Source organism: Acomys minous (genome assembly GCF_964271855.1).
Source record: "Acomys minous genome assembly, chromosome: 15".
NCBI classification, from domain to species: domain Eukaryota; kingdom Metazoa; phylum Chordata; class Mammalia; order Rodentia; family Muridae; genus Acomys; species Acomys minous.
In genome coordinates this window covers 100,559,420-100,585,676 of record NC_140497.1, presented here as the reverse complement: position 1 = coordinate 100,585,676, position 26,257 = coordinate 100,559,420, and the positions used below count along the sequence as shown (strand labels likewise).

At 54.0% G+C, this 26,257-nt stretch overlaps 2 protein-coding genes across 3 annotated transcripts; one reads left to right on the top strand and one right to left on the bottom strand.

Annotated features, from left to right (window-relative positions):
* Positions 1–2,855: 2,855 nt before the first annotated feature.
* On the bottom strand, positions 2,856–19,875 carry TMEM38A (transmembrane protein 38A). Its single transcript, XM_084759216.1, has 6 exons — positions 18,887–19,875; positions 9,968–10,124; positions 9,588–9,772; positions 8,228–8,315; positions 5,335–5,452; positions 2,856–4,194 (listed from the first exon to the last, which is right to left on the bottom strand). Exons 1-6 carry the CDS (start codon positions 19,008–19,010, stop codon positions 3,973–3,975), a joined length of 894 nt encoding a protein of 297 aa, XP_084615342.1. The 5' UTR covers positions 19,011–19,875; the 3' UTR covers positions 2,856–3,972.
* Positions 19,876–19,962: 87 nt separating this feature from the next.
* SMIM7 (small integral membrane protein 7) lies at positions 19,963–23,806 on the top strand (the record flags this gene model as incomplete). Of its 2 annotated transcripts, XM_084759247.1 has the most annotated exons (5): positions 19,964–20,071; positions 20,160–20,201; positions 20,767–20,819; positions 21,615–21,705; positions 23,057–23,806. In XM_084759247.1, the coding sequence occupies exons 1-5, from the start codon at positions 20,046–20,048 to the stop codon at positions 23,070–23,072; spliced, it is 228 nt and encodes a 75-aa protein (XP_084615373.1). In that variant the 5' UTR covers positions 19,964–20,045. The 2 variants fall into 2 exon arrangements, with proteins under 2 accessions (XP_084615374.1, XP_084615373.1); XM_084759248.1 differs by lacking the exon at positions 23,057–23,806 and having other exon boundaries at positions 19,963–20,071; positions 21,615–21,709.
* Positions 23,807–26,257: the final 2,451 nt, after the last annotated feature.

Below are 26,257 nucleotides of genomic sequence, written 5' to 3'. Positions count from 1 at the left end.
CGAGGCCAGCCTGGTCTACAAAGTGAGTCCAGGGCAGCCGAGGCTACACAGAGAGACCCTGTCTCAGAAAAAGAAAAAAAAACATATCTATATTTATTTATTTACGTTGTAAGTGCATTTTGCCTGCATGTGTCTATGCTCCATATACAGGCTGTAACTGAGAAGGCCAGAAGAGGGCATCAGATCCTTCAAAACTTGAATTATAAATGTTTCTCTCTCACACACACTCTCACTCTCACTCTGGTCTCTCTCTCTCTCTCTCTCTCTCTCTCTCTCTCTCTCTCTCTCTCTCTCTCACACACACACACACACACACACACACACACACCATCTAGTCTAGGGGTTGTCAACTCTTTTCTAGACAAGACAGATAATCTATATTGTCAACGGCTCAGAAAATGTAAATGTCTTAACTCTGCTGTTGTGACAAGGAAGAGCAGCTACAGATGTGGTGCAGTCAGGAGTTGAGCACCAATAAAACTTTAGACGTGCTGAGTATGCGCTGGGATGGTGTCTGGTGGGTCAGCGCGCAGTGGTCTTAGATTAGAACAGAGAACATAGGCAGCCCCTCTGCTTGGCAGGCTGCAGCCCAGGCTTGGGAGCCAGACTGGCTTTGTGCTTACGGAACCTTCCGGGTTCAGTATTTTCCTTCGCCTAGGAACTCACCCGGGTTCACAGCCGGTTCTGAGCAAAAGCCAAAAGCGGGACTCCCGCCGGGAGCCGCCACATCTTGCCTTTGACCTTCCCTTTGACCTCCGCTGGCTCCCACCAGCTCAATTAGGTGTCGGTTTCCCTCGCTAATTGAGCTGGGACTTTTCCCAGCTGCCTCCGGGCAGACGCCAGCGGAAAAATCCCTCTGTAAACGCGGCTCCCGCCCACGTGTGCGGCGGCGGCTGGCCGGCGGGAGGAGCCAGGTGCTGCATGCTGGCCGCGTGTGGGGTGTGGGGCTGGTGCTGAACCAAATCCTCCTGCGTCCCTTGCTCGTCCTCCACCGCCACTCCCGGCCCCCCAAATCCCCGCCCCAGACATGGTTCTCTGTGTAGCCGTCTCTGTCCTGGAATTGCTCTGTAGACCAGGCTGGCCTTGAACTTGCAGATCCACAGGCCTCTGGCTCCCCAGAGTGTTGGGACTAAGGGCGTGGCCCGGCTCCCTTGAGGATCTTTAAATAGAATCAGGAATGCCCACCTGTTGTCACAACCCTAGGAGGCCGCAGCAGGAGGATTATACATTGGAGCTACCATGAAACCCATTTTTTAAAAAATCAGATGATCTTGAAGGACAGTCAGCGAAGTGAAATAGGACGGTGGCGGAAAATACTATAGCTCCTAGGGTCGCTAGAGCTGCCAAACGCAGAAAGGAGAAACAGGTCAGAGTCACGGTGCCAGAGGTGCTAGAAAAAGCTGTGGAGGCTGGAGTGAGGCAATTGGACCCCAGTGAGCATGCGCAGAGCCCAGGGTTGCATTGCCACACTTTAAAAGGAAGAGAGTTCTGGACATCAGTGTGCTTAGTTGCTTAGTGAGTGGCCGAGGCTACACAGTGAGGCCTGTAGTCCCAGCACTCGGGAGGGAGACAGAGGCGGGGTAGGGGTGGGGAATATCTGAGTTTGAAGCCAGCTTGGTTTACAGAGAAACCCTGTCTCAAAAGCCACACACACACACACACACACACACACACACACACACACACACACTGTGGCTGGACATGGTAATACATGCCTTTAATCCCAGCACTCAGGAGGGAGAAGTAATCAAATCTCTGTGAGTCCAAAGGCTAACCTGGTCTGCGTAGTGAGTTCCAGGACAGCCAGGGCTACATAGCGAGACTCTGTCTCTAACCAAAGACACCGACAACAAAAATCAAATCAGGGCCTTGCAGATGCCAGACAACTGTTCCACCCAAGCCAGTCCTCCGTGCCTCACTGGGGGACTCTAGGCTGTCACTGTACCCTGGGTGTCAGATCTTGGAGTTACAGACAGTTGTGAGCTGCCATGTGGGTGCTAGGAGTTGAACCCAGGTCCTCTGGAAGAGCAAGCAGTGCTCGGAACCACTGAGCCATCTCTCCAGCCCCTAAACAGAACTTTTTAATGGCATAAAGGACCCCGTTCTCAATATCAGACAATCGAAGTGACCAAGCTTGACTTCTGCTAAAATTAACCTGACCTTAAGATCCGGCTGTTGGTGTTCTGGCACCTGTCTGTGGAGACCATAGCCTGTCCTGGCGACGGTCCCTGACCACAGGCGAGCCAGTGGCTATCACGCCTCCTTCCCAAAAATAGGCTTTTTATTTCCATGCGGTCTGTCGGGTCGGAATCTGAGATTCCCCATTCCTTGGGCTGTAATCCTCCCAGCTGCTTGGGAGCGGAGCCCAGGCCAGAGCCCACAGAGATTTTAGGCTGGCTTTGCAATCCTGACCGGTCTTCTGCCAAGGACTTGTGGACTCGCCTCCTGCTTCGCACTTTAGCTATTATGAAAAGCAGGAATGAACATGGGGTCGCCATGATCACCAGGTCTCCTTTTCGGGTGGAAGTGCTAAACTGCATTGCTAATTCCCTCCCGCCCCTCCCCTCCCCTCCCCTCCCTCCCCTCCCCTCCCCTCCCATCCCCGCTCCTTCCTCTGTTCATTTCCTTCCCTATTTTATTTTCTTTTTTTCTTTTTAGTCTCACTGTGGTACCTCAGGCTGGCTTGGAACTGGTGACAGGTGTGACCCTTCCCACTGTCTCGGAGAAGTCAGATATGCTTGACCCTGTATTGCTGGCGTCAGACCCAGCTCTCCTATCCCTGGGGTCCCAGAGCATCTCTAAGACCAGACCTCACCGCACCCCTACATTTGACTGAATAAAGCAAAAGACCTCGATTCATTCTGACTGGATTTATTGGCTGATCACTCACACTGAGCTTTGATTGACTTGACACCAAGAGGGTGAAATCCAGGGAGCTTCCGGATTCAGGACCTACCCTACCTGCGGGGCCATGCTGTGAGAAGGGCGACACTGGGTACCCCAGCCTGAGACCAACAGTGCCCACACTCACCTCTCATTTGTCCTGGTGGCTTTGGCTACCATGACCCTTGCCCTGTACAAGGCCGGCTCCTCCCCGGGCGTAGCACAACACTGCGGGGAGCAGCTGCGGGCTCTATGTTGAATGAACCATGCTGATCAGCTTGAGGGGTACCTGATGCACCCAGGGCGTCGTTGTGAGCTCTCGACCCTTGGATCTCGGACCCTCTGCACACTTCTTTTGCCTGTGCGCAGCTGGGAACTCAAGCTCCCCCTCCTGCTAGCAACCCTGAGCGTGTCTGCTCGGCCCAGGAATGGTGAGACCCTCTGAGTCCAAACACAACGGCCTAACATACAAAGCTGTCTGCCACGGTCCTTCATGCCGGCTCCCAGCTCCCTCCATAGCATGCTGCTGAGCAAACTGACATTACCAAGAACCTCTGTACACAGGAGGACAGGGATCCATCCGCTCTACAGGAGGCTCAGAGAGGGGAGGCAATTTACCCAAAGTTGCCCCGCTGTCGTCACAGGATTCTAGGGAGGTCCTGAGCAGGAAAGGATGTGAGAACCCTGGCACCCACCCATCTCTTGATGGGAACCTGGGTAACTGAGTCTCCAACGGCTTTAAATTCTTTCGGTTACAAGATACAATTTGTCAGAGAAAGAAAACCAAAACTCTACCAGGCAGGGCTTCTGGCTGCAGGTGCTGCTGGAATTGTGTGCTCCCAAAGGCTGTGGCGTCCTGAGGGGTCTGGCAAAGACTGGGGCTTCCACCCCCGCCCCCAACTCCTCCACCCTCAGAGCTCAGCAGCAGCAGCAGCAGCAGCCCTGGGAGAAGCTGATGGCTCCACACTGCAGATGGTGAAGTCGAGGCTGGTAGAGGGGGACTCTGAGCCCCGAACGCCCCAAGTTCTGAGGCATTCTCCCTGAGTCCACACCCTGCTCCACAGCACCCCCGGACCCCTGGGGCCACCCCTAATCCGCCTTCTTGGTCTTTTTCTTCCTGGAGCCTTCACTCAAGTCTTCCTTGGCCTTGGCAGGCACGCCCAAGTGCTGGGTGCCTAGCCCTCCGCCATGAGCCCCATGGTTGTCATGGTGATGGTCGCCTCCCCAAGTGGCCCCAAACAGCACTGGGCAAATGTAGCCCTCCAGGACATCAAATGGAGAGCTGTGGGAGTGTGTGGCCGTCAGGAACACCTGAAAGGGAGCCCAGGAAACACATCGGTGGGAGAGAGAAAACAGAAGGAGCAGTGTGGGGGAGGGGCGGGGTGGCCAGGCCCAGCCCTCTGACTTCCCACAATCCCAAGCACATCATCCGATACTGGACCGTGGGGGAGTCCTGACGCCTAGCGTCCATGCCTGGATAGTCCAGGGATACTGCGATCAGTGGTCACCATGCCAACAGGCCCTCCTAACACCTGGACTTTGGCCTTACATGTTGTTGTTGAGACTGGGTACCATGTAGCCCAGGCAAGCTTCCTACTCAGTCTGGTCATTGAAGGTGTCAATCATATGAAGCTGGGGAGAGGTGCCTGACTGTACCCCACCCCTACTGCCACCGTACCCCACTCCTGTTACCTTTATACTCTACCCTTGCTGCCTTGGACTTCACACTCCAGAATTCTGAGCAATAAATTCATTCTCTTCCTCCCTTCTTCCCTTCTGCCTCGCTCCCTCCTTGTTTTTGCTTGTTTGCTTGCTGGCCTTTTGTTTCAACAGTATCTAATGTAGCCCAGGCTGGCCTCAGAGTTGCTGTGTGGCTGAGGATGACCCTGAACCCTGGGCCCACTTCCCTGCCACAGGGCCCAGGGTTTTTGAGACTGAACGTCAGTCACTATGCAACCCTGGCGGGCCTGACACTATATAGCCCACGGATCCTCCTGCCTCAGCCTTCACAGCAGAGCTCATCCCCTTCCAGGGCTGTGGTCCTCTCCTGGGGATGGACCACAGAAGGCGGGGGCCTTCTATGCTTTGGGGAACTAGGGGCAACATTCTCCAGCCCTGTGGAAAGACAGGGAAGGCCCAAGACTCTTTTCTAGGTGGTTTGATAGTTTCACTAGACCCCTACCTGGACACACTCAGTGGCAGCTAGCGTCTAGATTAGCATCTAGTCCCCCAAACGGGGCCCTCGGCACCCCCAGCCTGTGCCTGGGAAGCTGGTTCTTTCCATCCCCATCCCCCACTCCTTTGCCCTTATCCCTCAATCTCCCAAGGAATTTCTCCTGTCTATCTCATGTACCCCGGGAGTGTTTGATGTAGACCATGTATTTACATCAGTGTCTGGGTTCCCCAACCCCGTCCCAAGGCAACAAAGGTCACGGGCAGAGGGTGGCTTACCTTACAGGACACCATGAACATGGTGAACACGAAGATGAGGCTGGCCTTGGACACAGGGAGCCAGCGCGTCTGCTGCAGGGTAAACAGGACGGCTCCATAGAGACTGGCCTTGGTGGGGCTGTGGGTGGAATACGTAAGTCACGGGGTGCTCAGTCTCACTCAGAACTTCATTTAAAGCTCACCAGAGGCGCCGCTGACCCGTCTCTCCAGGCTGGCAGCTGCTGCCTGCTTGCCTGGGAGCACTCATGTTTAGGTTGGGCTGAGAAGTCCACAGTCTGAGCTCATGTGTGAGAACAGAGCTGAGGGGATCTCAGGCCATGGAGAACCTGAGGTGGACGTTACTCTTGGGGGAAGAACTCCTTCCAGGCTGTGACGTGGATGAGACCGTCCCCTGTTCTGGTCCCCAGTTGTTGATGGTGTTTGCGGAGGTTGAGGAACCGTGTTGCTGGGGTGAGCTCAGGGCCTTGCCGCGCCTCTGTTTCTTACTTATGGCTCAAGATGTGAGCATCCCTGCCCCTGGCACCACACCCACCGCTTGCTGTGACAGACTCAGCCCTCTGCAAGCCCAAATGAAGGGCTCAGTCAACAGCAGCTAGGACACCAGCAGATGGCAGGTGTGCTGCTACGCCTGGCTTCTCCCAAATGTGGATCCCACGGGAACCGATGCCGGTTCCTGGGCCCAGAACCTTTCTCTTTCTTCTAAAGTTTTATTTATTCATTGAATTTTACGTATGGGGGTATTTTGTCTGCATGCATGTCTGTAAACCACAGGCATGTAATGACTGTGGAGGCAGAAAGAGGGGCTGCAGATAGTTGTGAGCCACCATGGGGTGCAGGGAGCTGAACCCGGATCCTCTTAATCGCCGGGCCGTCTCTGCAGCTCCTGTTTTCCAGCATCTCTTGACCAGGGGGAGGAGACGCCCAACCTGTGTGGGTGATGGAGCCTGACAAAGAGGAACCTTTCTGTCTTTGTGTTTGTTTATTTTGCTTTTTTTTTTCAAGACAGGATTTCTCTGTGTAGTCTTGGCTGTCCTGGATTCATTTTGTAGACCAGGCTGGCCTTGAACTCACAGTGATCCACCTGTCTCTGCCTCCCAGGGCTGGGATCAAAAGAGTGCCCTTTTGCCTGAACTGGTGATGGTGAGTCTTGTCAATTTGGCAGGACCTACAAATCAACCTGTGTGTGTGTGTGTGGTGGGGGGTTATATAGATTAGGTCCTATTAAATGTGAATGGTGCTGGGCACCTTCTGGGACTGAGTCAGAAGGAGAAGCCAGCTATGCCGCACCCCCCTCTGCTGGCAGTGTGATATGAACTGCTGCCCTACCATGAGGAACTGCACCCCTGAATTGGGAGCCCAAGTAAGCCTCTTCTCCCTAAATTCCTCCTGTCACTCAGCCATGGTGTCACAGTGACAGGAAAAGCCACCAATGTGTCGCTAAGGCCTTGAACCACCAGGTGCGAGAGTGTTGGTAGCTGCTGGTCAGCTCACACGGTGATGTGGTGTCTGTGGGTTTGGGCGCAGTGGGCTACATCGCTCAGCCTCTGCAGATGCAGGGAGCTAAGCTCACCACACAGAGGGCTAAGGAGGCATGTGAGGCTCACGAAAACCCAGGACAGTGAGGGAACGCACAGGGGAGCGGTGACTCCTGCACGATGCCCCCCAACTTTCTTTCTTTTTTGTTTTTTTCAAGACAAGGTTTCTCTGTGTAGCCTTGGCTGTCCTGGACTCTCTTTGTAGACCAGGCTGGCCTCGAACTCACAGAACTCCACCTGCCTCTGCCTCCTAAGTGCTGGGATTATGGGACTGTGCCATGACACCCGCCTTGCCCTCCAACTTCTTAGATGCCCTCCCCAGTACTAAAGAAATGGTGGCTGAGGATAATGGCTTCAAGGTTCAAGTCCTTTGTCAGAGCCAGTGTGCAGTGAGCTTGGGCATGGGAGGGGCTCAGGGTCTGGCTGAGAGACCCTGCCATGAAGAATATAGAGTAGGCCAGGCGCGGCGGCGCACGCCTTTAATCTCAGCACTCGGGAGGCAGAGGCAGGCAGAGAAACCCTGTCTCGAAAAACCAAAAAATAAAATAAAAAAGAATATGGAGGAGAAGAAATTGAGGGTGATCCCTACATAAACCACAGGTACATGTGCATACACATGCCCACCACACAGACAGACAGGAAAATAAAGAAAAAAAAAACAAAGGAATAGATGAAAGAGAAAAAAGGATATATCAGCCCTAGTGCAGTAGCCCTACACAGGTCATGAATAACTGTTGTGTGGTCCTGCCCGCCATGTCGTACCCCCACTCCCCCCCCACCCTCCTACCCATGGTCCCCCCTGCCCATGGCCCCCCTGCCCATGGTGCCCCCTGCCCTTGATGCCCCCTGCCCATGGCGCTCCCCCCCATGGTGCTTCCCTGCCCATGGCACCCCCTGCCCATGACACCCCCCATGATGCCCCCTGCCCATAGCGCCCCCTGCCCATAGCGCCCCCTGCCCATGGCGCCCCCTGCCCATGGTGCCCCCCGGCCCATGGCACCCCTGTCCATGGCACACCCCTGCCCATGGCATCCCCCCCCCGCCCATGGTGTCCCCACCTGCCCATGGTGTCCCCCAGCCCATGGTGCCCCCACCTGCCCATGGCCCCCCTGCCCACGGCGCCACCCTGCCCATGGCCCCCCCTGCTCCATTTACTTGCTTTCCACTTACATCCTGCACCCTGGCCCTGTGGTTTTCTAACCTGACAACTGGCTGTGACGCTAGCCTGTGGGTGGAGGGTCTTTAATAACCAGAAAACTCCTACCCACTTCTCACAACCCCAGTGAAATACCACCTCTGTGCCCACCCTAGTGGCATCTTCAGGCAAGGAGGGCCGGCGGCTAGCCGGGGGCACTCACAAGGACATGTGCAGGATCTCGTTGGTTTCTGGCTTCCAGACTCCTCGAAGCAGCTGCTCCAGGTTGGACAGGAGGGCGACGCCGGAGCCTGCAGGGTAGGGCACCGCTGAGCAGCCAGCCAGCCCGCACCCTCCTTTTTTCTAGCCTCAATTCCCAAGGAAACAAAGACTCTTCTCGTCATGAGGAGACTCTGAGCCTGGGATGACTGTCCACCAGGGACGGGGAAACTGAGGCTCCAAGCAAAGCCTTCGCCAGTATCCCGGGGCACATTAGGGCAAAACCAGCAAGGCGATCGATGAGCTCGCTGCGTTGCCCAGGCCTCCTAATCCTCCCTAGGTTGGTGTCTCAGCTGCTGAGACAGGAGCCGTCCCTGGCTCAGCCAACTGTTGGGATTTTTATTTTGTTTATTGAAAAAAATTGTAATAATTCTTTTCATACTTTTACTATTTATTTGGATAATTTGTTTATTTTGTGTATGGGGTGGGGGATGTTAGCATGCCGCCGCACGAATGCAGAGGTCAGAGGGCAACTTGTGGCGTGAGTTCTCTCCTTCCATCCTGTAGGATCCAAGGCTAGATAGAACTCAGCCATCCTGCCAGCCCCTAGAGGGTCTTTTTAAAAATTACATTTAGGGGCTGGAGAAATGGCTCAGTGGTTAAGAGTACTGCCTGTTCTTCCAAAGGTCCTGAGTTCAATTCCTGGCAACCACATGGTGGCTCACAACCATCAATAATGTAACCTGATGCCCTCTTCTGCCCTGCAGGTATACAAGCAGACAACACTGTATACATAATAATAAATAAATCTCTTTTTTAAAATTAGCTAGGTATGGTGGCACACACCTTTAATCTCAGCACTCAAGAGGCAGAGGCAGGGGCATCTCTGTGAGGTCTAGGCCAGTTTGGTCTACACAACAAGCTCCAAGCCAAGCCAGGGCTACATAGAGAGACTCTGTCTGGAAAAGAAATAATGTTACATTTTATTTATACTTTTTGTGGTGGTGCAGAGTGTGTCCATGTGCACACCATGACACACGTGTGTGGAGATCAGAGGACAACTCACAAGCATTGGAGCTTTCCTCCCACCATGTGGGCTCTGCAGGTCAAACTCAGGTTACTGTGGTTACCCACAGAGCCATCTTGCTACCACGGTTATTATTATTATTATTTTAACTTTATTGGTACTGTGTATGGTGTGCATAGGTCCATGTGCCATGCTACGCATGTGGTGGTCACAGAACAACTTGTGGGAGTCAGGTCTCTCCTGTGTGCGTCACAGGGATCAAACTTAAGTAACCAGGCATTGGCTGCCACCACCCCACTGTGGTGACTTTTATTCTCCCTGTTACAATTTTGTTTACCTTTGACCCACCCGGTGGCGATCATGATAAACCAGCCATGGTGGTAGTGGTGGTGCGCGTGATGGATGCCCACGGCAATCTTTCGGACCCTCACCACCTCCTTCATAGCCACAAAGATGAGTTTCACCGGCAGGAAGCAGACACACTTGTAGAAGAGGTCCAAGGGGCAGAAGAAAATCAGGTACCTTTGAGGACAGAAGGCCTAGGGTCAGCCGCCAGGGCAGCCCACCAGGAGTTGAGCGTGCAACAGATGCCGATACGGAGGGCAGTGAGGATGGTCTTTGCCCCGTCAATCACCCTCCGCCCTGGTGCTGGGGGTCCCGCCCCGACCCCCTACATCGCATCCCAGGCTATGCCTTTCCTGCCCTCCAGGGGCTCACCACACTGCAGAGGCCAGCAGGATGCTGGAGCTGTTGCTGAAGTAGTCAATGACGGGCTCTCCGAGAAGCAGGTCGGCCAGGATGTAACTCCCGAAACAGTGCAACATGGCACACAGCCAGGACGCCACAGGATGGCGCCGGGACAGCTCCACAGCTCCTGTGAGGCACATGAGCTCTGCTGGTCACCACAGACTCTGCTCGACACACCGGCTTCCAGGGGCTCATGGCACCGGCTTGCACGCTGTGGTTTTAACCCTAGAAGCTTGCCTACCTGCATGCTGAGTGAACGCTCTACCACCAAGCACAGACCCGCCTGTAACCCACTGAGGATGCCATCTTAGGCCTCAGGCAGGGTAAGGTAAATGCCATACGGGGCCACTGAGCTGGTAAAGGCACTTGCCACCAAGCTTGGTGAGCCGAGTTCCACCCCAGGACCCACGTGGTGGACTGAGAGACCTGATTCCTGCAGGTTATATTACGACATGGCTTTCATACCACACTGCGCTTGAGCGTGCACGTGCACACACATGCACACACGCGCGCGCGCGCGCACACACACACACACGAGCAATAAAAGTAGCCCAGCATGGTGGCGTATGCCTTTAATCCCAGTGCTCAGGAAGCAGAGGCAGGCCGATCTGTGAGTTCAAAGCCAGCCTGGTCTACAAAGTTCCAGGACAGCCAGGGCCACAGACAGAAACTGCGTCTCAAGTAAACAAATGAATAAGTAAATAAAATAAAATAAAAATAATATCTGTAAGCCAAGTGTGGTGGTGCACACCTCTAACCCCAGCACTCGGGAGGCTGAGGCAGGTGGAGCACTACCAAGCAAGTCCAGAACAGCCAAGGCTACACAGAAAAACCCTGTCTTAAACCCCTCCCCCCAAAAAAAGAGTTTGATGTAGTATGCAGTAATTAGATCTGGGATACCAAGGCTAGCCTGCTGGACTTTGGACCTGGGATAGTGTGATTATAAAAGACACAAAGGACTGGCTGGGTGGAGAGCAAGTAGCTCAGAGGGTAGTGCTTGCCTAGTGTGCTGGAAGCCCTGGCTGCCACCTGGGGCACCCCTAACCCTGATGTGGTAGCTGTAGGCCTGTGATCCCAGCACACAGGAGGTAAAGCTATAGAATCAAACGCTCAAGGTCATCCCTCCCAATTGGGGGGGGGTGCATTCTAGGCTAGCCTGGGATACACTACAAAACCAAACTAAACAACAAAAAAGAAGCCTGGCGAAAGTCGCCTCTGAACTGGGGGTGGATCTCCTGCAACCTGCACTGAGAGAGAGAGAAACCTGTTTTTGTTATGATCCCAAGTGTGGGATTGGAACAGTCTTGTGACAGAACAGGTGAGGTTAATCCACTAGAAGACAAACCACTTCGTGCGGGAGCTTAATTGTTCCCAGCTGAAAAGATCCCATGAACAGACTCTGGGAGGAGATATATAAATGAGCCCAGAACAGGAGGCGGGGCCTTTGGAGACTTGGGATAGTTTTGGCTGTTCATTGCTCCACTTCGAGATGTTCCTAGAGAGAACTGCTCGAGGGAAGGCTTCGGGGATCTGGCTCCTGCTGAGGTTCTGGGTTCTGGTTGCTCAGGTTCCAGCAGAAGAAATCCTGGCTGATTACGCCAGGAGAATTGTTCCTCAGAACTGATATCCTTACGGTTTCATTATTGTGTTCTTTAATCCTCTTTTCCTATTGTTTAGGTTAGTCAGGTTATAAGTGATGTACTCCCGGTTAATAAGTTCATAATAAAATATATTTGTTAAGAAAATTGAGCCTACACTGCACCTTTCCCACGACTGTCTAGGGTGCTGGCATTTCCCACAAGGCTCCACAGAGGCACACAGGGAATCCCCCTTCTAAAACTTCCAGGTTTCAAACCTGAGCCAAACCAACCTTTACTTCTCTTCAGTGCTGTGGGTAAAACCCAGGGCTCCCCCAGAGCCACATCCTCACCCCACAAAGCTCTTTTCTCTCTATCAGAACAAAGATCTGCACATTGTTATTGCAGTCTGTGTAGACTGACAACCACAGCCAGTGACGGCTCTGTGTAGACTGACTGACAACCACAGCCAGAGAGATGGTTCCGTGTAGACTGATAATGACAGCCAGCGAGACGGCTCTGTGGATTGACTGTCTCCAAGCTTGATGACCTGAGTTCGATCCCCAAAACCCACAATGTAGAGAACCAATTTCCCCAGTTATCATCAGACCTACACTCACCTCCTGTGCCACATGCTCTACACACACACTCACACACACACACACACACACACACACACCACCTACACACACATACACCCATACACACACACCACATACACACACACCAATTAAATAATTTCAAACCAGACAAATGCACACAGGCAGGAGTGAGTCGACTCCTGCACATTGGTCTTTGGGCCATGCGTGCAACACGTGTGTGTGCATGTGCACACACACACATAAATGTAACCTGAAACTTGAATAACATGAACAAAAGAATAACCAGCCTTGTTGACTGTCCTGGAATGTACTTGGGATACAGAGGGAGAAGGGAGGGGGCGGGGAGGAGGGAGAGAGGGGAGAAGGGAAGGGGGGAGGAACACGCCCCCCCATTTCTATTTAAGGCACACTTCCTCTGAGAATTAATCCCCTGAGCAGCTGGACTCCACAGCCCGAGGCTGCCGAAGCACTCCTGCTCCCCAGAAAAACACTTGAACGTGCTTCTAAAGATAGCCGCCAGGGGCACCGTACTGCAGGGGCACCTTTCTTGTGCCCTTTGGGGCCATCCTAGAGACAGAGCTGAAGTGGCAGGGCTGAGATTTCAGAGTCCGACGCTGTGACAAACAGGTTCCAGGCTGTGTTTCATCAGCACCTCCTGTATACAAAGTCCTATGTCCTCTGCTGGCTCTGCCACTCAGGCCTGTGTGGCCCTGAGCAAGTGTCTACCACCAGACAGCCCCAGATTCTCAGAGATCAGAAGGCAGAGGGATGGCTTTATGACTCCCCGGGTGTAATGGTTCAACTCCTTAACTTTATTTTTAAAAGACTTGTTTATGTGTATGAACGTTTGCCTGCATGTGTCTGTACACCACCATGTGAGTGCAGTACCTACAGAGGCCGGAAGAGGGTGTCAGATCCCCCGGACCCGGAGGGTTGTGGGGGAATCACCGACCCTTTGCAAAAGCAGCCAGTACTCCTAACTGCTAAGCCAATGCCCCAGCCCTATTTATTGTATTTGTTTATTTGGACGCAGTGGCTCACGCTAACCCAGGCTAGCCTTTGATTTGCCATCCTTCCGCCCCAACCTCTCTGCTGCTGATAGGACAGGCAGTCTCTGTGAATCAGGAGAGGCCCAGTCTCCCTGGCTCTACTGGGCAAAGGTTGCCTACTGCCTACTGAGACAAAAAGAAATTGCTTGGCCCTTAGCCCCAGATATATTCTGGGTCCTAGAATAAGACTGAAATATGTGGGGCTGAAATTTCGCACATCAGTTTGAAATCCACTCACTGTGGGCTAGAGGAGTAGCCCAGCTTAGTGCTCTGCCCCAGTGAGGGGCTGGGGGCGTGGCTCAGGGGTGGAGCCCCTGCCTAGGATCCCCCAGTGAGGGGCTGGGGGTGTGGCCTGGTTTAAGATCCTTGCCCAGAATTCCCCAGGGTCTCCTTTTGGTACTGAAGATTGCTGGTCAGGGAGGTAGGAAAAGAGAAACTGTCCTCTTTTTTTCTTCTTTCTTTCTTTTTTTTGTTTTTCGAGACAGGGATTCTCTGTGTAGCCCTGGCTGTCCTGGACTTGCTTTGTAGACCAGGCTGGCTCGAACTCACAGCGATCCACCTGCCTCTGCCTCCCAAGTGCTGGGATTAAAGGCGTGCGCCACCACCGCCCAGCTTTTCTTTCTTTTTTTTTCTTTTTTTGGTACTATACCCTGTACAGACTTCATGTAACATATCTCAGGAGCTACAACTGAAGTTCCAAAACTTTGTACTTTTCAACTTAATTTTGTTGTAAACCTAAAATTCTCCTAAAAAAGAGCTCGTCTATTAATTGGTGCTGTAGCTGCGGGAACGCGCCTGAAGCCCTGAGTTCCATTTCCAGCACAACGGAAGCAGGCGTGGTGGCGTGGGCCTGGAATCACAGCACCCAGGACTCAAGAGAATCATGAGTTTGGGGCTAGCCTGGACCACTAGTGTGATGCTATTAAAAAAAAAGTCTGTTATTTTGGGGCATGTCTGTAGTCCCTGCATTTGGGAGATAGAGGAAGGAAAAATCAGGAAGCTAGGGTCATCTTTAGCTACAGAGCAAGTTTTAGTCCAGCCTGGGCTACATAAGACCAGTTTAGTTAAAACAAACAAATAAGCAAACAAACTAAAAACCCAGTGTGATGGTGCACACTTTTAATCCCAACACTTGGGAAGCAGATCTCCGTGAGTTTGAGGCCAGCCTGGTCTATAAAGTGAGTCCAGGACAGGCAAGGCTACACAGAGAAACCCTGTCTCGAAAAAACAGAAAACAAAAACATCCCCAAAAGACCCCAAAAATCTAGGGGCTGGAGAGATGGCTCAGCAGTTAAGAGCACTGTCTGCTCTTCCAGAGGTCCTGAGTTCAATTCCTGGCAACCACATAGTGGCTCACAACCATCTATAATGAGATCTAATGTCATCTTCTGGCCTGCAGGTGTACATGCAGATAGAGCAATCATATACATAAAATAAATAAATTTTAAAAATCTTTAAAAAAAAAAAACCCCAAACAACTGCAGATTGGTGCCAAGGGTGTAGCACAGAGCCTTGGGTGCCATCCATGCACAGCGAGGGTGGGATGGGGTGGGATGGGGTGGTGGTGGGGGGTGGGGCATGCAGGCTGGTGGTGGTAGTGGTGGTGCTGGGAATGACAGGGACACACCTGGCATCCCAGTACCGGGTTGTGTTGGATTTTGATGTCACCCTAGGCTACATAGTGAGACCAGCCTGTGCCACACAAGACTGAAGACTTCGCTAAGGAATCCAGGACTTCACGCCTTCCTTCACCTGCCCCTTGCATCACGTGCCACTTCTTCCACCCCTGTCTGTTAATGGAGCTTGGGGTCCTAGGAAGGGAGAGATGCCAGAGAGTCCTGACTCTAACAAGCAGCTCCTCGCTAGTTTACCTCTCCTTCCTAGAAACTGCCGCCTCGGGTGGGTTCCGATCAGGCTTTCCTGGCAGTTCTGGTTTGGCCCGGCACCTGCATTTCTAAGTAGCTTCCAAACACTGGAGCTTTCTTGCAAAAGAATTCTCTGGAAAACCTGACCCAGAAAACACCTGTATCCCAGGAACATGGTTCTCTAGAGCAGTGCTTCTCAGCCTTCTCACAACAATAAATGTTGTGACCATTTATTTATTTTCATTTTATTATTTATTTATTTATTTGGTTTTTTTTTTTTGAGACAGGGTTTCTCTGTGTAGCCTTGGCTGTCCTGGACTCACTTTGTAGACCAGGCTGGCCTCGAACTCACAGCAATCCGCCTGCCTCTGCCTCCAGAGTGCTGGGATTAACGGCGTGCGCCACCACGCCCGGCTGCTGTGAACCTTGCCTACAGTTCCTCATGTTGCGCTGACCCCATCCACAGAACTGCTACTTCACAACTGTAACTTTACCCCTGCTATGAATCTGATACGCAGAATCCAGAGGGGTCGCCACCCACAGGGTGGGAGCCACCATTCTAGAGCCTTCCAAAGGAATGGAACCCCTTTTTACAGAGGACTTAGTACCCAGCAGAGGGCAACCAGATCCTTTTACCCATCAGCCCATGTCACAGGCAGGCAGGGTAAATGCACGGAGGCCACGGGACCAGTGTGATGGTTTGAGTCAGGACAGGCGGGCTCGCTCCCACCTGACACCCTCATCTGTCCCTTTGTTTACTGTGTATGTGTGTGTATTGAGCAGGAGTGTTGGAATGGCGTGCAGGAGTGGGGGCGGGGCTTGGTGTATACAGAAGCTTGTGCACCCGCGTGTGTGCACATGGAGCCATCTTGTCCTGAGGATCCCGTCTCTGCCTCCTGAGGCCTCTCTCACCACCTTTTTTATTTTATTGTTGTGGGGGTGGGGAGAGGTTGACACAGGATCTCTCTGTGTAGCCTTGGCTGTCCTGGAACTCACCCTGTAGACCAGGATGGCCTTGAACTTATAGAGATCTGCCTGCCCCATTCCCTGAATGCTGGAATTAGAGGTGTGTGCCACCTGACTAGAGGTTTGATATGTAGCCCAGGCTAGCCTGCACGAAGGCTCTTTGGCTAAGTCTCTTTGTTTTTCAAAATTAAAGATGTACGTTGCCTGGCAGCTCACCAGCCACCTCAATTTCCTAAGGGAATTTCCTAAATTCCTAAGTTCTCAAAGCCTAATCCGTGATTCTGGCTGTCCTGGGCACCTGGGTATGAGTCCCATGGGACTTGTGGGCTCACGGCAGATTTATTTACTTGACCCCTCTACTGCCAATTCCCCAAAGTTTGAAGGAATCATGTCAGGCAGGTGTCATGCAGAAAACCCTACGGAAAGGGGCTTGCAGGGCAAGCATGGAGATCTTCTGATTCAATTGGTCTGGCTAGTTGAGCAGTGGTGGCGCACGCCTTTAATCCCAGCATTTGGGAGGCAGAGGCAGGCAGATCACTGTTGAGTTTGAGGCCAGCCTGGTACAAAAGGAGTCCAGGACAGCCAAGGCTACACAGAGAAACCCTGTCTCAAAAAACCACCCACCCAACCAAACAAACTGGTCTGTGTTTGTTTGATTGGTTTTGGGGACTGGGGATGGAATCCAAGGCCTCCTGTATGCTCAACAAAACTTTACCAACAAATCGTGCCCCTCCCTGGGGAATTCTGGGCTGTCACTCTAAAGCTGAGCCATGCCCTTAGGCCACACTGGCGGTTGTTAGGTAGGAGCTCTAACCACATTGCTGTCTTTTAAATTTTTTTTATTTTGCCAGGTGAGGTGGCACACGCCTGTAATCCCAGCACTCAGGGAAGCAGAGGCAGGTGGATCTCTGTGAATTTGAGGCCAGCCTGGTCTACACAGTGAGTCCAGGACAGCCAAGGCTACACAGAGAAAACCCTGTGTCCTGTGCCCTCCACATGTGTGTCCTGGCGCATTCACCCCTATAAAATAATGAAAAGAGTTGAAAACAAAAATGCTAAATTCCCCTGTTTTCAGCAAATTTCTATACTAAGCCCATTCCAGGGTTTCCCACCTCTCATGGTGGGTCTTGTGGGTGTGCTGGGTTCCATGGAAGCCACCAAGAATTCTTCCCCCGACAGGAAACCCAGTTTCTCCAAACAAAGCACAAACAAGAACCTCACCTTGCAAAGCCTTGTTGCTTGTGCACAGGGGAAGAAAAACACCACACAGGTGCCTGACAAGGCATGCCAATCCGGTTTGCATAAGAGCATGTATTTATGCTTGTAAGGACACGTGTACGATTTCATCCAAGAAAGCTCTGGGAAGAACTCCATTAACAGAAACACTTTTTTAAAGTGTGGTTTCTTTCCCTTCCCCCCATTTTTAAGTAAACATAGGTTATTTGTATGACTTCAAAAAGAACTAATTAGGCTGGGTGTGGTGGCAGACGCCTTTAATCCCAGCACTTGGGAGGCAGAGGCAGGCGGATCGCTGTGAGTTCGAGGCCAGCCTGGTCTACAAAGTGAGTCCAGGACGGCCAAGGCTAACACAGAGAGACCCTGTCTCGAAAAAACAAAAAACAAAACAAAACAAAAAGAACTAATTTACTTATCCACCCAGGTAAGGGTCCTAACTTTACTGCAAGGAAATTCTCTGTCCTTCAAACTAGTTCAGCAGAATAATCAAACCTACAGGAGACGAACAGGACACATTTGCTTACGCTGAACTTGTACAAAAATAGAACACTCCAGGGAGGCATTTATTTATTTATTTTTGAGATAGTCTGTAGTCAAACCGGCCAAGAACTCACCTTGGCTAGCCTGGAATTAGCTTGCTATCCTCCGGCCTCTACGTCCTGCGTTCTGGGCTTATAGGTGTGAGCTACATTTGTCCTCATTAAAGCAGAAGGTTTGGAGGATGGGATGGGTAGCAAGCAGCAAGATGGCTCCGCCGCCGCCAAGGAGCTTGTCAAGGCAAGGAATCTGACCACCAGAGTTCAATCAGGAGACCCACATAATGAACGTAGAGACTCCTGTAAGCCGTTCTCTGACCTCCACAACACACAAATAAATAAAAGTAATCAACCTTTTTTTTTTTTAAATCAAAGAAGTGGGGGTCTAACCTCCCGTGACTCCTGCGAGCAGGCTGACCTGAAGTTGCCCTGTCCTGGAACCGCTTTGGCTTCCTAAGTGGGAAGGATCCCAGGCCAGGGCTGGCCCAGCCCGCAAGCGGGAGGGAAGGCGAGAAGAGGCTGCCAACGATGCAGTGCACAGGGGGCATGGGTGTCACTTTCCCCCGAACCTGATCGCAGCCCCCAGAATGGCCAGTCCTTATATAGTCACTCCGCAGTCAGTCCAAGGGCGTGAAGGGAGGTCATGGGAGCTGACGTCCAGGACATCTGACCCTCACCCAGGCAGGGCCGACTCTCGCTTGCAACCTTCGCCACCGCCGATGCCCCTTGCCCAAGATCAAGTTCAGAAGCCTTGCTCTAACCCGACTTCTGGTCTTTTCCCCGCCCCCAACCCCAATCACGCAGCACCTGTCCTCCCCACAGTAACCAAATGCGCCCCTCTTCTTCCCCCTACCCCACCTACAGCCCCCTTTCCACAGCTTCTTCGTCCCCGGGGCTCCTTTCTCCACTTGCGCGCGCGCGTGGGAACACAGCACGATCTCAGCCTTTGCTGCCTCCCCCCTCCCCCTTCCAGCCCACGGATCTATCCTGCCTCCTCGCCTCCATCATCAAGGCGCGGGCAGCCTCTCTCCTCGGACCCCCTAGAGCCCCTAACTCACCTGGCTCATACTTCAGGTAGATGATGGAGACGATGAAGTAGCTGAGGTCGAAGACAGGGAAGAGCGGAACCCGCGAGAAGCTGAGAGCTAGCTCGCCCAGGCTCAGAGCGGATAACAGGTCCATGGCGACGCGGGTGCCTCTCGGGCCCCTGGCCCCGAGCGCCCGGCGGCCCGGCGACTGCGCCTCAGCCACTGAGCCCGCCCCGCTGCCAGGCACCGCCCCCGGCCCGGCCCCTCGGGAGAGGAGGGGCGATGGGGACCGCCCAGCCCCACAGAGCGCAGGACGCCGGGTCCTGGGGATGCTGCCAAGAAGAGTCGGTCGTCAGCATCCAGCGCACCCAAGCGGGACTCCCGTTCTTGTGCAGTTGCTTAGTTAGGACCCTGGCCCTTCTCCGAGACTCGCCTAATCGGGGCCCATATTTCCCCCAAGATCCCAATCAATCAGGATCCGCGCCCTCGGCCGACCTCAGCTAAGAACTTAACGTTTCATTCGTGAGGAGTCCGGCCCTCAGAGGGGATGTGCAAATCAGAAACCCGCCTCCCACAAGGGGCCTTCAACCCAGCCCTCATGTCCTATTTGGTGTTGTGTCTCCAAGAGGCTCCACAACTCAGAACTCTGTGAACGCCAGCCCAGACCCTGGTGTCCCAGGGTTCACTGAGTTAGGACCTTCCCTCTTCGGGAGCTGTGGACCTTAGCCCAGGCCTCATGTTCTGAAAGGTCTGTCCGATCCATGGGGCCACACGAGTCAGAACTGGGAGGCCCGTGGGGGTACAACCCAGGCAGGGGGATACCCGGAGCCGGGATCGCAGCCCTCCGTGGGGATCCAACAAGGGTTCTTTTGGAGCTCAGTCATCTGCCGCGTCCGTATCCAAGGAGCGCACTACGCCCGCTCTCCGCCCCCGGGGCGGCTCAGGGGTCAAGGGCGCGATTTCTGCAGACGCCGAACCTGCAGCCCAGCCAACGCCAAAGCCAAAACACAGCAGGACCCCTCTCAGCTCGCCACACTGCGCAGGCGCCTCCCCAAGCCCCGCCCCGTAGGTGACATCACGCCACACCCTCCGAAACCAGCCAATGCTGATTCGGGATTGTAGGCTTGTGTTCCTCCGCCCCTCCTCAAGGCTTCCGCTTCCTGTCCTGGTGCCTGCGTCGGCTGTAAGGATGATCGGAGACATCCTGCTGTTCGGGTAATAACAGTGAGGGGTGTCAGAGGCCGGAGAGTGACAGCCAGACGGGGCGGGGGGGACCTTAGTGACCGTAACTGTCCCTCCGCAGGACGCTGCTGATGAACGCAGGGGCTGTGCTCAACTTTAAACTGTGAGTAGGCCGCGCTGGGCGGTGACCGCCGGGTAGCCAGGCCCCGCCCACGCCCAGGCCCCGCCCACGCCCAGGCCCCGCCCCTCGAGTTCCCACTGTAGCCACGCCTCCGCGCTGCTTTCCCAGGCCCTGACAGTTCTGCCTCACCCCTGGAACTTTAAGTCTGTGCTCTCTGGGCCCGGGGGTGGGGGGTGGCTGAGCGGGTAGAGGCGCTTGCCGCCAAGCCTGGATGGTAGAAGACAAGAACCAACTCCTGTGGGGTTGTCCGTTTGACGGCCACACAAGTCGTTTCACTCACAAATTGATATTAAAGAACAACAGCAAAAAATCCGCAGCCTCTGTTCCCCGGGGTATCCTGCTTGCATCTCCAGAGAGCCTCAGGCTCATCGGTCAGGAATGTCTTTTTCTGGCCTTTGGAGCCACTCTGCCCTGTCTGTGGCTGCACACCCAGCTATGATGGAGGCGGAGCTGAAGTTCATGGCCTTCCCAGCTGGGAGTCAGGGTTAGGAGACCCAGTGGTGTTTATGTCCCACCGAAAGTGGGTGCTGTCTACTGCTCTTTATAGGAAAAAGAAGGACACACAAGGCTTTGGGGAGGAATCGAGGGAACCCAGCACAGGTGAGCATGCCTTCCTGGCTTGTACACTTGCACAGTCCAATTCCAGGACGCCTGTTCTCTCTCGCCAACCTGTGCTTTTCCCGTCTTCTTCCTTTTTATTGTTGGGATGTGATATTGTGGAGCCATGGCTAGCCTTGAACGCCTGCTCCCCTGCCTCTGCCTCCTAGGTGTTGGCATGGCAGGTGTGCAGCACCATGCCCTGCTCATCAGCTTTACTGAGTGTCCACCATAGTGCCAGCCTCTGGGCTGTCTGCGCTGACAGGGTGTGGGGGGAACGTGGTCCTGCGAGCTGGCCTTGGTGGGGCACACCTTTGATCCCAGCACTCCGGAGGCAGAGGCAGGCGGATCTCTCTGAGTTCGAGGCCAGCCTGGTCTACAAAGTGAGTCCAGGACAGTCAAGGCTACACAGAGAAACCCTGTCTTCGGGGCGGGGAAAGTGGTCCTGTGGTGTGGAACTCAGCACAGGGTGACTCAGGGGGTGCTGGGGGGTGATAGGGAGAAATGTGTCCAGATGGTGGTGCTCCTGGAAGCTCGCCCGGGTTGGTGGGCGTGGCAGAGGTCCACTAGTGCTGTCGTGCTAGAGCATTGATGGGAGGTTGAGCCTGCCGAATGGAGGCAGTTCTGAGCCAGTCTCAAAAACCAATTTACAGAGGTTGCTCAGATGGTCTGTCCAATAAGCAAAGGCAGGTACCACCAAGCCTGGTAACTAGGCCCCATGTCCCAGGACGGAGTCTTATTGGCCAGGCTAGCGTCATGGGTGACAGCCTCAGGAGCCATGCTTTTCTGGTTTTGCAGGAGACAACATCCGGGAGTTCTTACTGAGCCTGCGGTACTTCCGGATCTTCATTGCCCTGTGGAATGTGTTCATGATGCTCTGCATGATAGTGTGAGTCCCGCCTTTACGTATGGGTGGGGGGCGTGGCCAGAAGATAGTTTGTGGGATTAGCGGCTCTTCTCATCCTCTGAGGGGGTCAGACTCAGGTTACCAGGCTCAGCAGCAGGTACTCACTGGGCCATCTTGCCAGCCCCTAGTTGACTCTCAAGGGTACCCCTGCTCCCAAAATGAGAACTCTGGAGGTGAGGACGCCGGGTCCCTGCCAGGCTGACTGCAGCCTGGGTTGCAGTGTGCTCTCCACCTGTACTGCTGTGTTAACCTGTACTGGGCAGAGTGGCTCCCAAGTCCAGCAGGCTCCTGGTGCCTGCCCCCAAAGCGTTGGTAGAAGCCAGGAGGTACGATTTACAATTTGGCTTCTGTTTTATGGCCACTTTCTTTGATTTTATTTTACTTTTTGAGACAGAATCTGACTGTGTAGGCCAGGCCATCCTCAGACTTGGGGGATCCCGGGACACAGGTGAGTCTGACCACTGAGATGGTTTTCACAGGTAGTGTGAGGTATGGATCTGAGGTCATACCTGGCAGGTGGGCAGTGGCAGCATGCCTCTTGGGATTAAAGGCATGTGCCTCAGTGTCCAGCCAACAGGTTTTCTGTTTTTTTGTAGTATGTATTATTATTTTATGTGTGTGCGCCGGGGTGTACTTGTGTTGCAGAGGACAGCTTGCAGGAGTTGGTTCTCGCCTTCTGCCATGTCCATCTTGTGGATCAAACCTAGGCCATCACGCTTGGCACCTTTATTCCCTGAGTCGTCTCTCCTGCCCATCGGTTAGGGTTTTGTTTGGTTTTGGTTTTTCTTTTTTCTTTTTTCTTTCTTTCTTTCTTTTTTTTTTTTTAGATTTGTTTATTTATTATGTATACAGTGCACATCAGATCGCATTATAGATGGTTGTGAGCCACCAGGTGGTTGCTGGGAATTGAACTCAGGACCTCTGGAAGAGCAGCCAGTGCTCTTAACCTCTGAGCCATCTCTCCAGCCCCCTGGTTTTTGGTTTTTTTTTTTTTGAGACAGGGTTTCTCTGTGTAGCCTTGGCTGTCCTGGACTCGATTTGTAGACCAGTCTGGCCTCAGACTCACAGAGGTCTGCCTGCCTCTGCCTCCCGAGTGCTGGGATTACAGGAGTGAGCCACCATGCCCGGCTCCACCAACAGTTATGATTAAGCTCAGAAAGTGCAGAAACAAGTCTAGGTGATAATGATTCTATCTAAATAGTGCCTTGCTGGGTAGCCCAGGCTGGCCATAAGCTGGGGTAGCTGCTGCGCATGACCATTCTCAGCTGTGTGCCGGGGATTTCCCAGCAGCCACTTCCTGTCCTCATGGGCATCTACCCTTTGACTTTTCCAGACTGTTCGGCTCTTGAGCCCTCCGTGGAACCCAAGCGCTCACTGCTGGCTGTCAAGGCTCCCGTCCTTTTTCTCGTGACTTCAAGAATGCCTCTTACTGGAAAACCTGGGACCTTCCCAGAAGGCCCGAGCTCACATGCGTGGGAGTGTCCACCTTCCAGCCATCTGACCCTTGTCAGCCATGGTTCCGCCTGTGCTCCGGGGCCTCAGGAAGTCTGTAAGACCGTGACAAGCTCAGGCTCCCTTAGGAGAAAGACACACCGAGATCATTCTCTTGTCCTGGCATCCCAGCCTCTCCGGAATCCTGTCCCAGGCTGTTTCTTGGTTGGCTTGCTAGTGATTGTTTTGGTTTGATTTGTACAGATCATGTTTCATTTTTTTCTTAAGCAAGGATTTTTCTGTGTCGCCTTGGCTGTCCTGGACTCGCTTTATAGACCAGGCTGGCCTCGAACTCACACTGATTTGCCTGGCTCTGCCTCCTGAGTGCTGGGATTACAGGCGTGCGCCACTACGCCTGGCCTTGTATGGATTGTTCCTAATCGATGTGGTCAGGCACCGGGATGCAGGGCTGACTGTGACAGCTGAGTGGCCTCCCTTCCACTCTGAGGGGCCAGCAGCCTCCCGTTTATACAGGAAGATGTTAACCACGTACTCGGCTTCAATGGAAGACTCGCTGCTGGTAACAGGTTAGCAGTCACCTTGCTGTGCTTTCAAGCTGTTTGTTAATAAAGTGACTTTGGGCCATCCTTCATCATTGCTTGGTGACCGTGACTTCATTGCTTGTGATGTTGGCAGAGTAGTCTGAAGGCTTGTGTTTCCGGGTCTCTGTTTGAAGGAGGAAGATGCTTGAGGTCCTGAAGTGGCCACGCCCTTGGTGAGGTGAGGGACCCTAATAGGCAATTGAAATAGCAGCAGCTGGTTTGCTATGGGATTTTCATTTTGCTTTGTTTTGATTCTTTTTTTTTTTTTTTTAAGATTTTTAATATATTTTTTATATGTTTGGGTATCATGTCTTCATGCATGTCTGTGCACTATGTGCATTCAGGGCTTGCAGAGGCCAGAAGGCCTCGGATCTGCAACTGGATTGCCAACAGTTGTGACCCGCCATGGATGTTGGGTCTTTGGTATTGACCACCACTCTTAGCCCCTCTTTATGACTTTTTATAGACAGGGTTGCAAATAGCTCAGGCTGGCTCAATCTCAACCTGAGGCTGAGGATGACCTTGAACTCCTGACCCACTGAGTGCTGAGGTGAGACCAAACCTAGCCATAATAGCATTTTACCCCAGGCTGCTCCAGGGACTAGGGTAATGTGGCTGTCACTGAACCAGGTTAAGTCAAAGTTGGAGGCTGCGTATCCTTCCCACCCCCAGCCTGCCCACTCTCCGTCATCCTTCCCACCCCCAGCCTGCCCACTCTCCATCATCCTTCCCACCCCCAGCCTGCCCACTCTCCGTCATCCTTCCCACCCCCAGCCTGCCCACTCTCCATCATCCTTCCCACCCCCAGCCTGCCCACTCTCCATCATCCTTCCCACCCCCAGCCTGCCCACTCTCCATCATCCTTCCCACCCCCAGCCTGCCCACTCTCCGTCATCCTTCCCACCCTCAGCCTGCCCACTCTCCGTCATCCTTCCCACCCCCAGCCTGCCCACTCTCCATCATCCTTCCCACCCCCAGCCTGCCCACTCTCCGTCATCCTTCCCACCCTCAGCCTGCCCACTCTCCGTCATCCTTCCCACCCCCAGCCTGCCCACTCTCCGTCATCCTTCCCACCCTCAGCCCGCCCACTCTCCGTCATCCTTCCCACCCCCAGCCTGCCCACTCTCCGTCATCCTTCCCACCCTCAGCCCGCCCACTCTCCGTCATCCTTCCCACCCCCAGCCTGCCCACTCTCCGTCATCCTTCCCACCCTCAGCCTGCCCACTCTCCATCATCCTTCCCACCCTCAGCCTGCCCACTCTCCGTCATCCTTCCCACCCCCAGCCTGCCCACTCTCCATCATCCTTCCCACCCCCAGCCTGCCCACTCTCCGTCATCCTTCCCACCCTCAGCCTGCCCACTCTCCGTCATCCTTCCCACCCTCAGCCTGCCCACTCTCCATCATCCTTCCCACCCTCAGCCTGCCCACTCTCCATCATCCTTCCCACCCCCAGCCTGCCCACTCTCCGTCATCCTTCCCACCCTCAGCCTGCCCACTCTCCATCATCCTTCCCACCCTCAGCCTGCCCACTCTCCATCATCCTTCCCACCCCCAGCCTGCCCACTCTCCGTCATCCTTCCCACCCTCAGCCTGCCCACTCTCCATCATCCTTCCCACCCTCAGCCCGCCCACTCTCCATCATCCTTCCCACCCTCAGCCTGCCCACTCTCCATCATCCTTCCCACCCCCAGCCTGCCCACTCTCCGTCATCCTTCCCACCCTCAGCCTGCCCACTCTCCATCATCCTTCCCACCCCCAGCCTGCCCACTCTCCGTCATCCTTCCCACCCCCAGCCTGCCCACTCTCCGTCATCCTTCCCACCCTCAGCCTGCCCACTCTCCATCATCCTTCCCACCCTCAGCCCGCCCACTCTCCATCATCCTTCCCACCCTCAGCCTGCCCACTCTCCATCATCCTTCCCACCCCCAGCCTGCCCACTCTCCGTCATCCTTCCCACCCCCAGCCTGCCCACTCTCCGTCATCCTTCCCACCCTCAGCCTGCCCACTCTCCATCATCCTTCCCACCCCCAGCCTGCCCACTCTCCATCATCCTTCCCACCCCCAGCCTGCCCACTCTCCGTCATCCTTCCCACCCTCAGCCTGCCCACTCTCCGTCATCCTTCCCACCCTCAGCCTGCCCACTCTCCATCATCCTTCCCACCCCCAGCCTGCCCACTCTCCGTCATCCTTCCCACCCTCAGCCTGCCCACTCTCCATCATCCTTCCCACCCTCAGCCTGCCCACTCTCCATCATCCTTCCCACCCTCAGCCTGCCCACTCTCCATCATCCTTCCCACCCCCAGCCTGCCCACTCTCCGTCATCCTTCCCACCCCCAGCCTGCCCACTCTCCGTCATCCTTCCCACCCTCAGCCTGCCCACTCTCCATCATCCTTCCCACCCTCAGCCTGCCCACTCTCCATCATCCTTCCCACCCCCAGCCTGCCCACTCTCCGTCATCCTTCCCACCCTCAGCCTGCCCACTCTCCATCATCCTTCCCA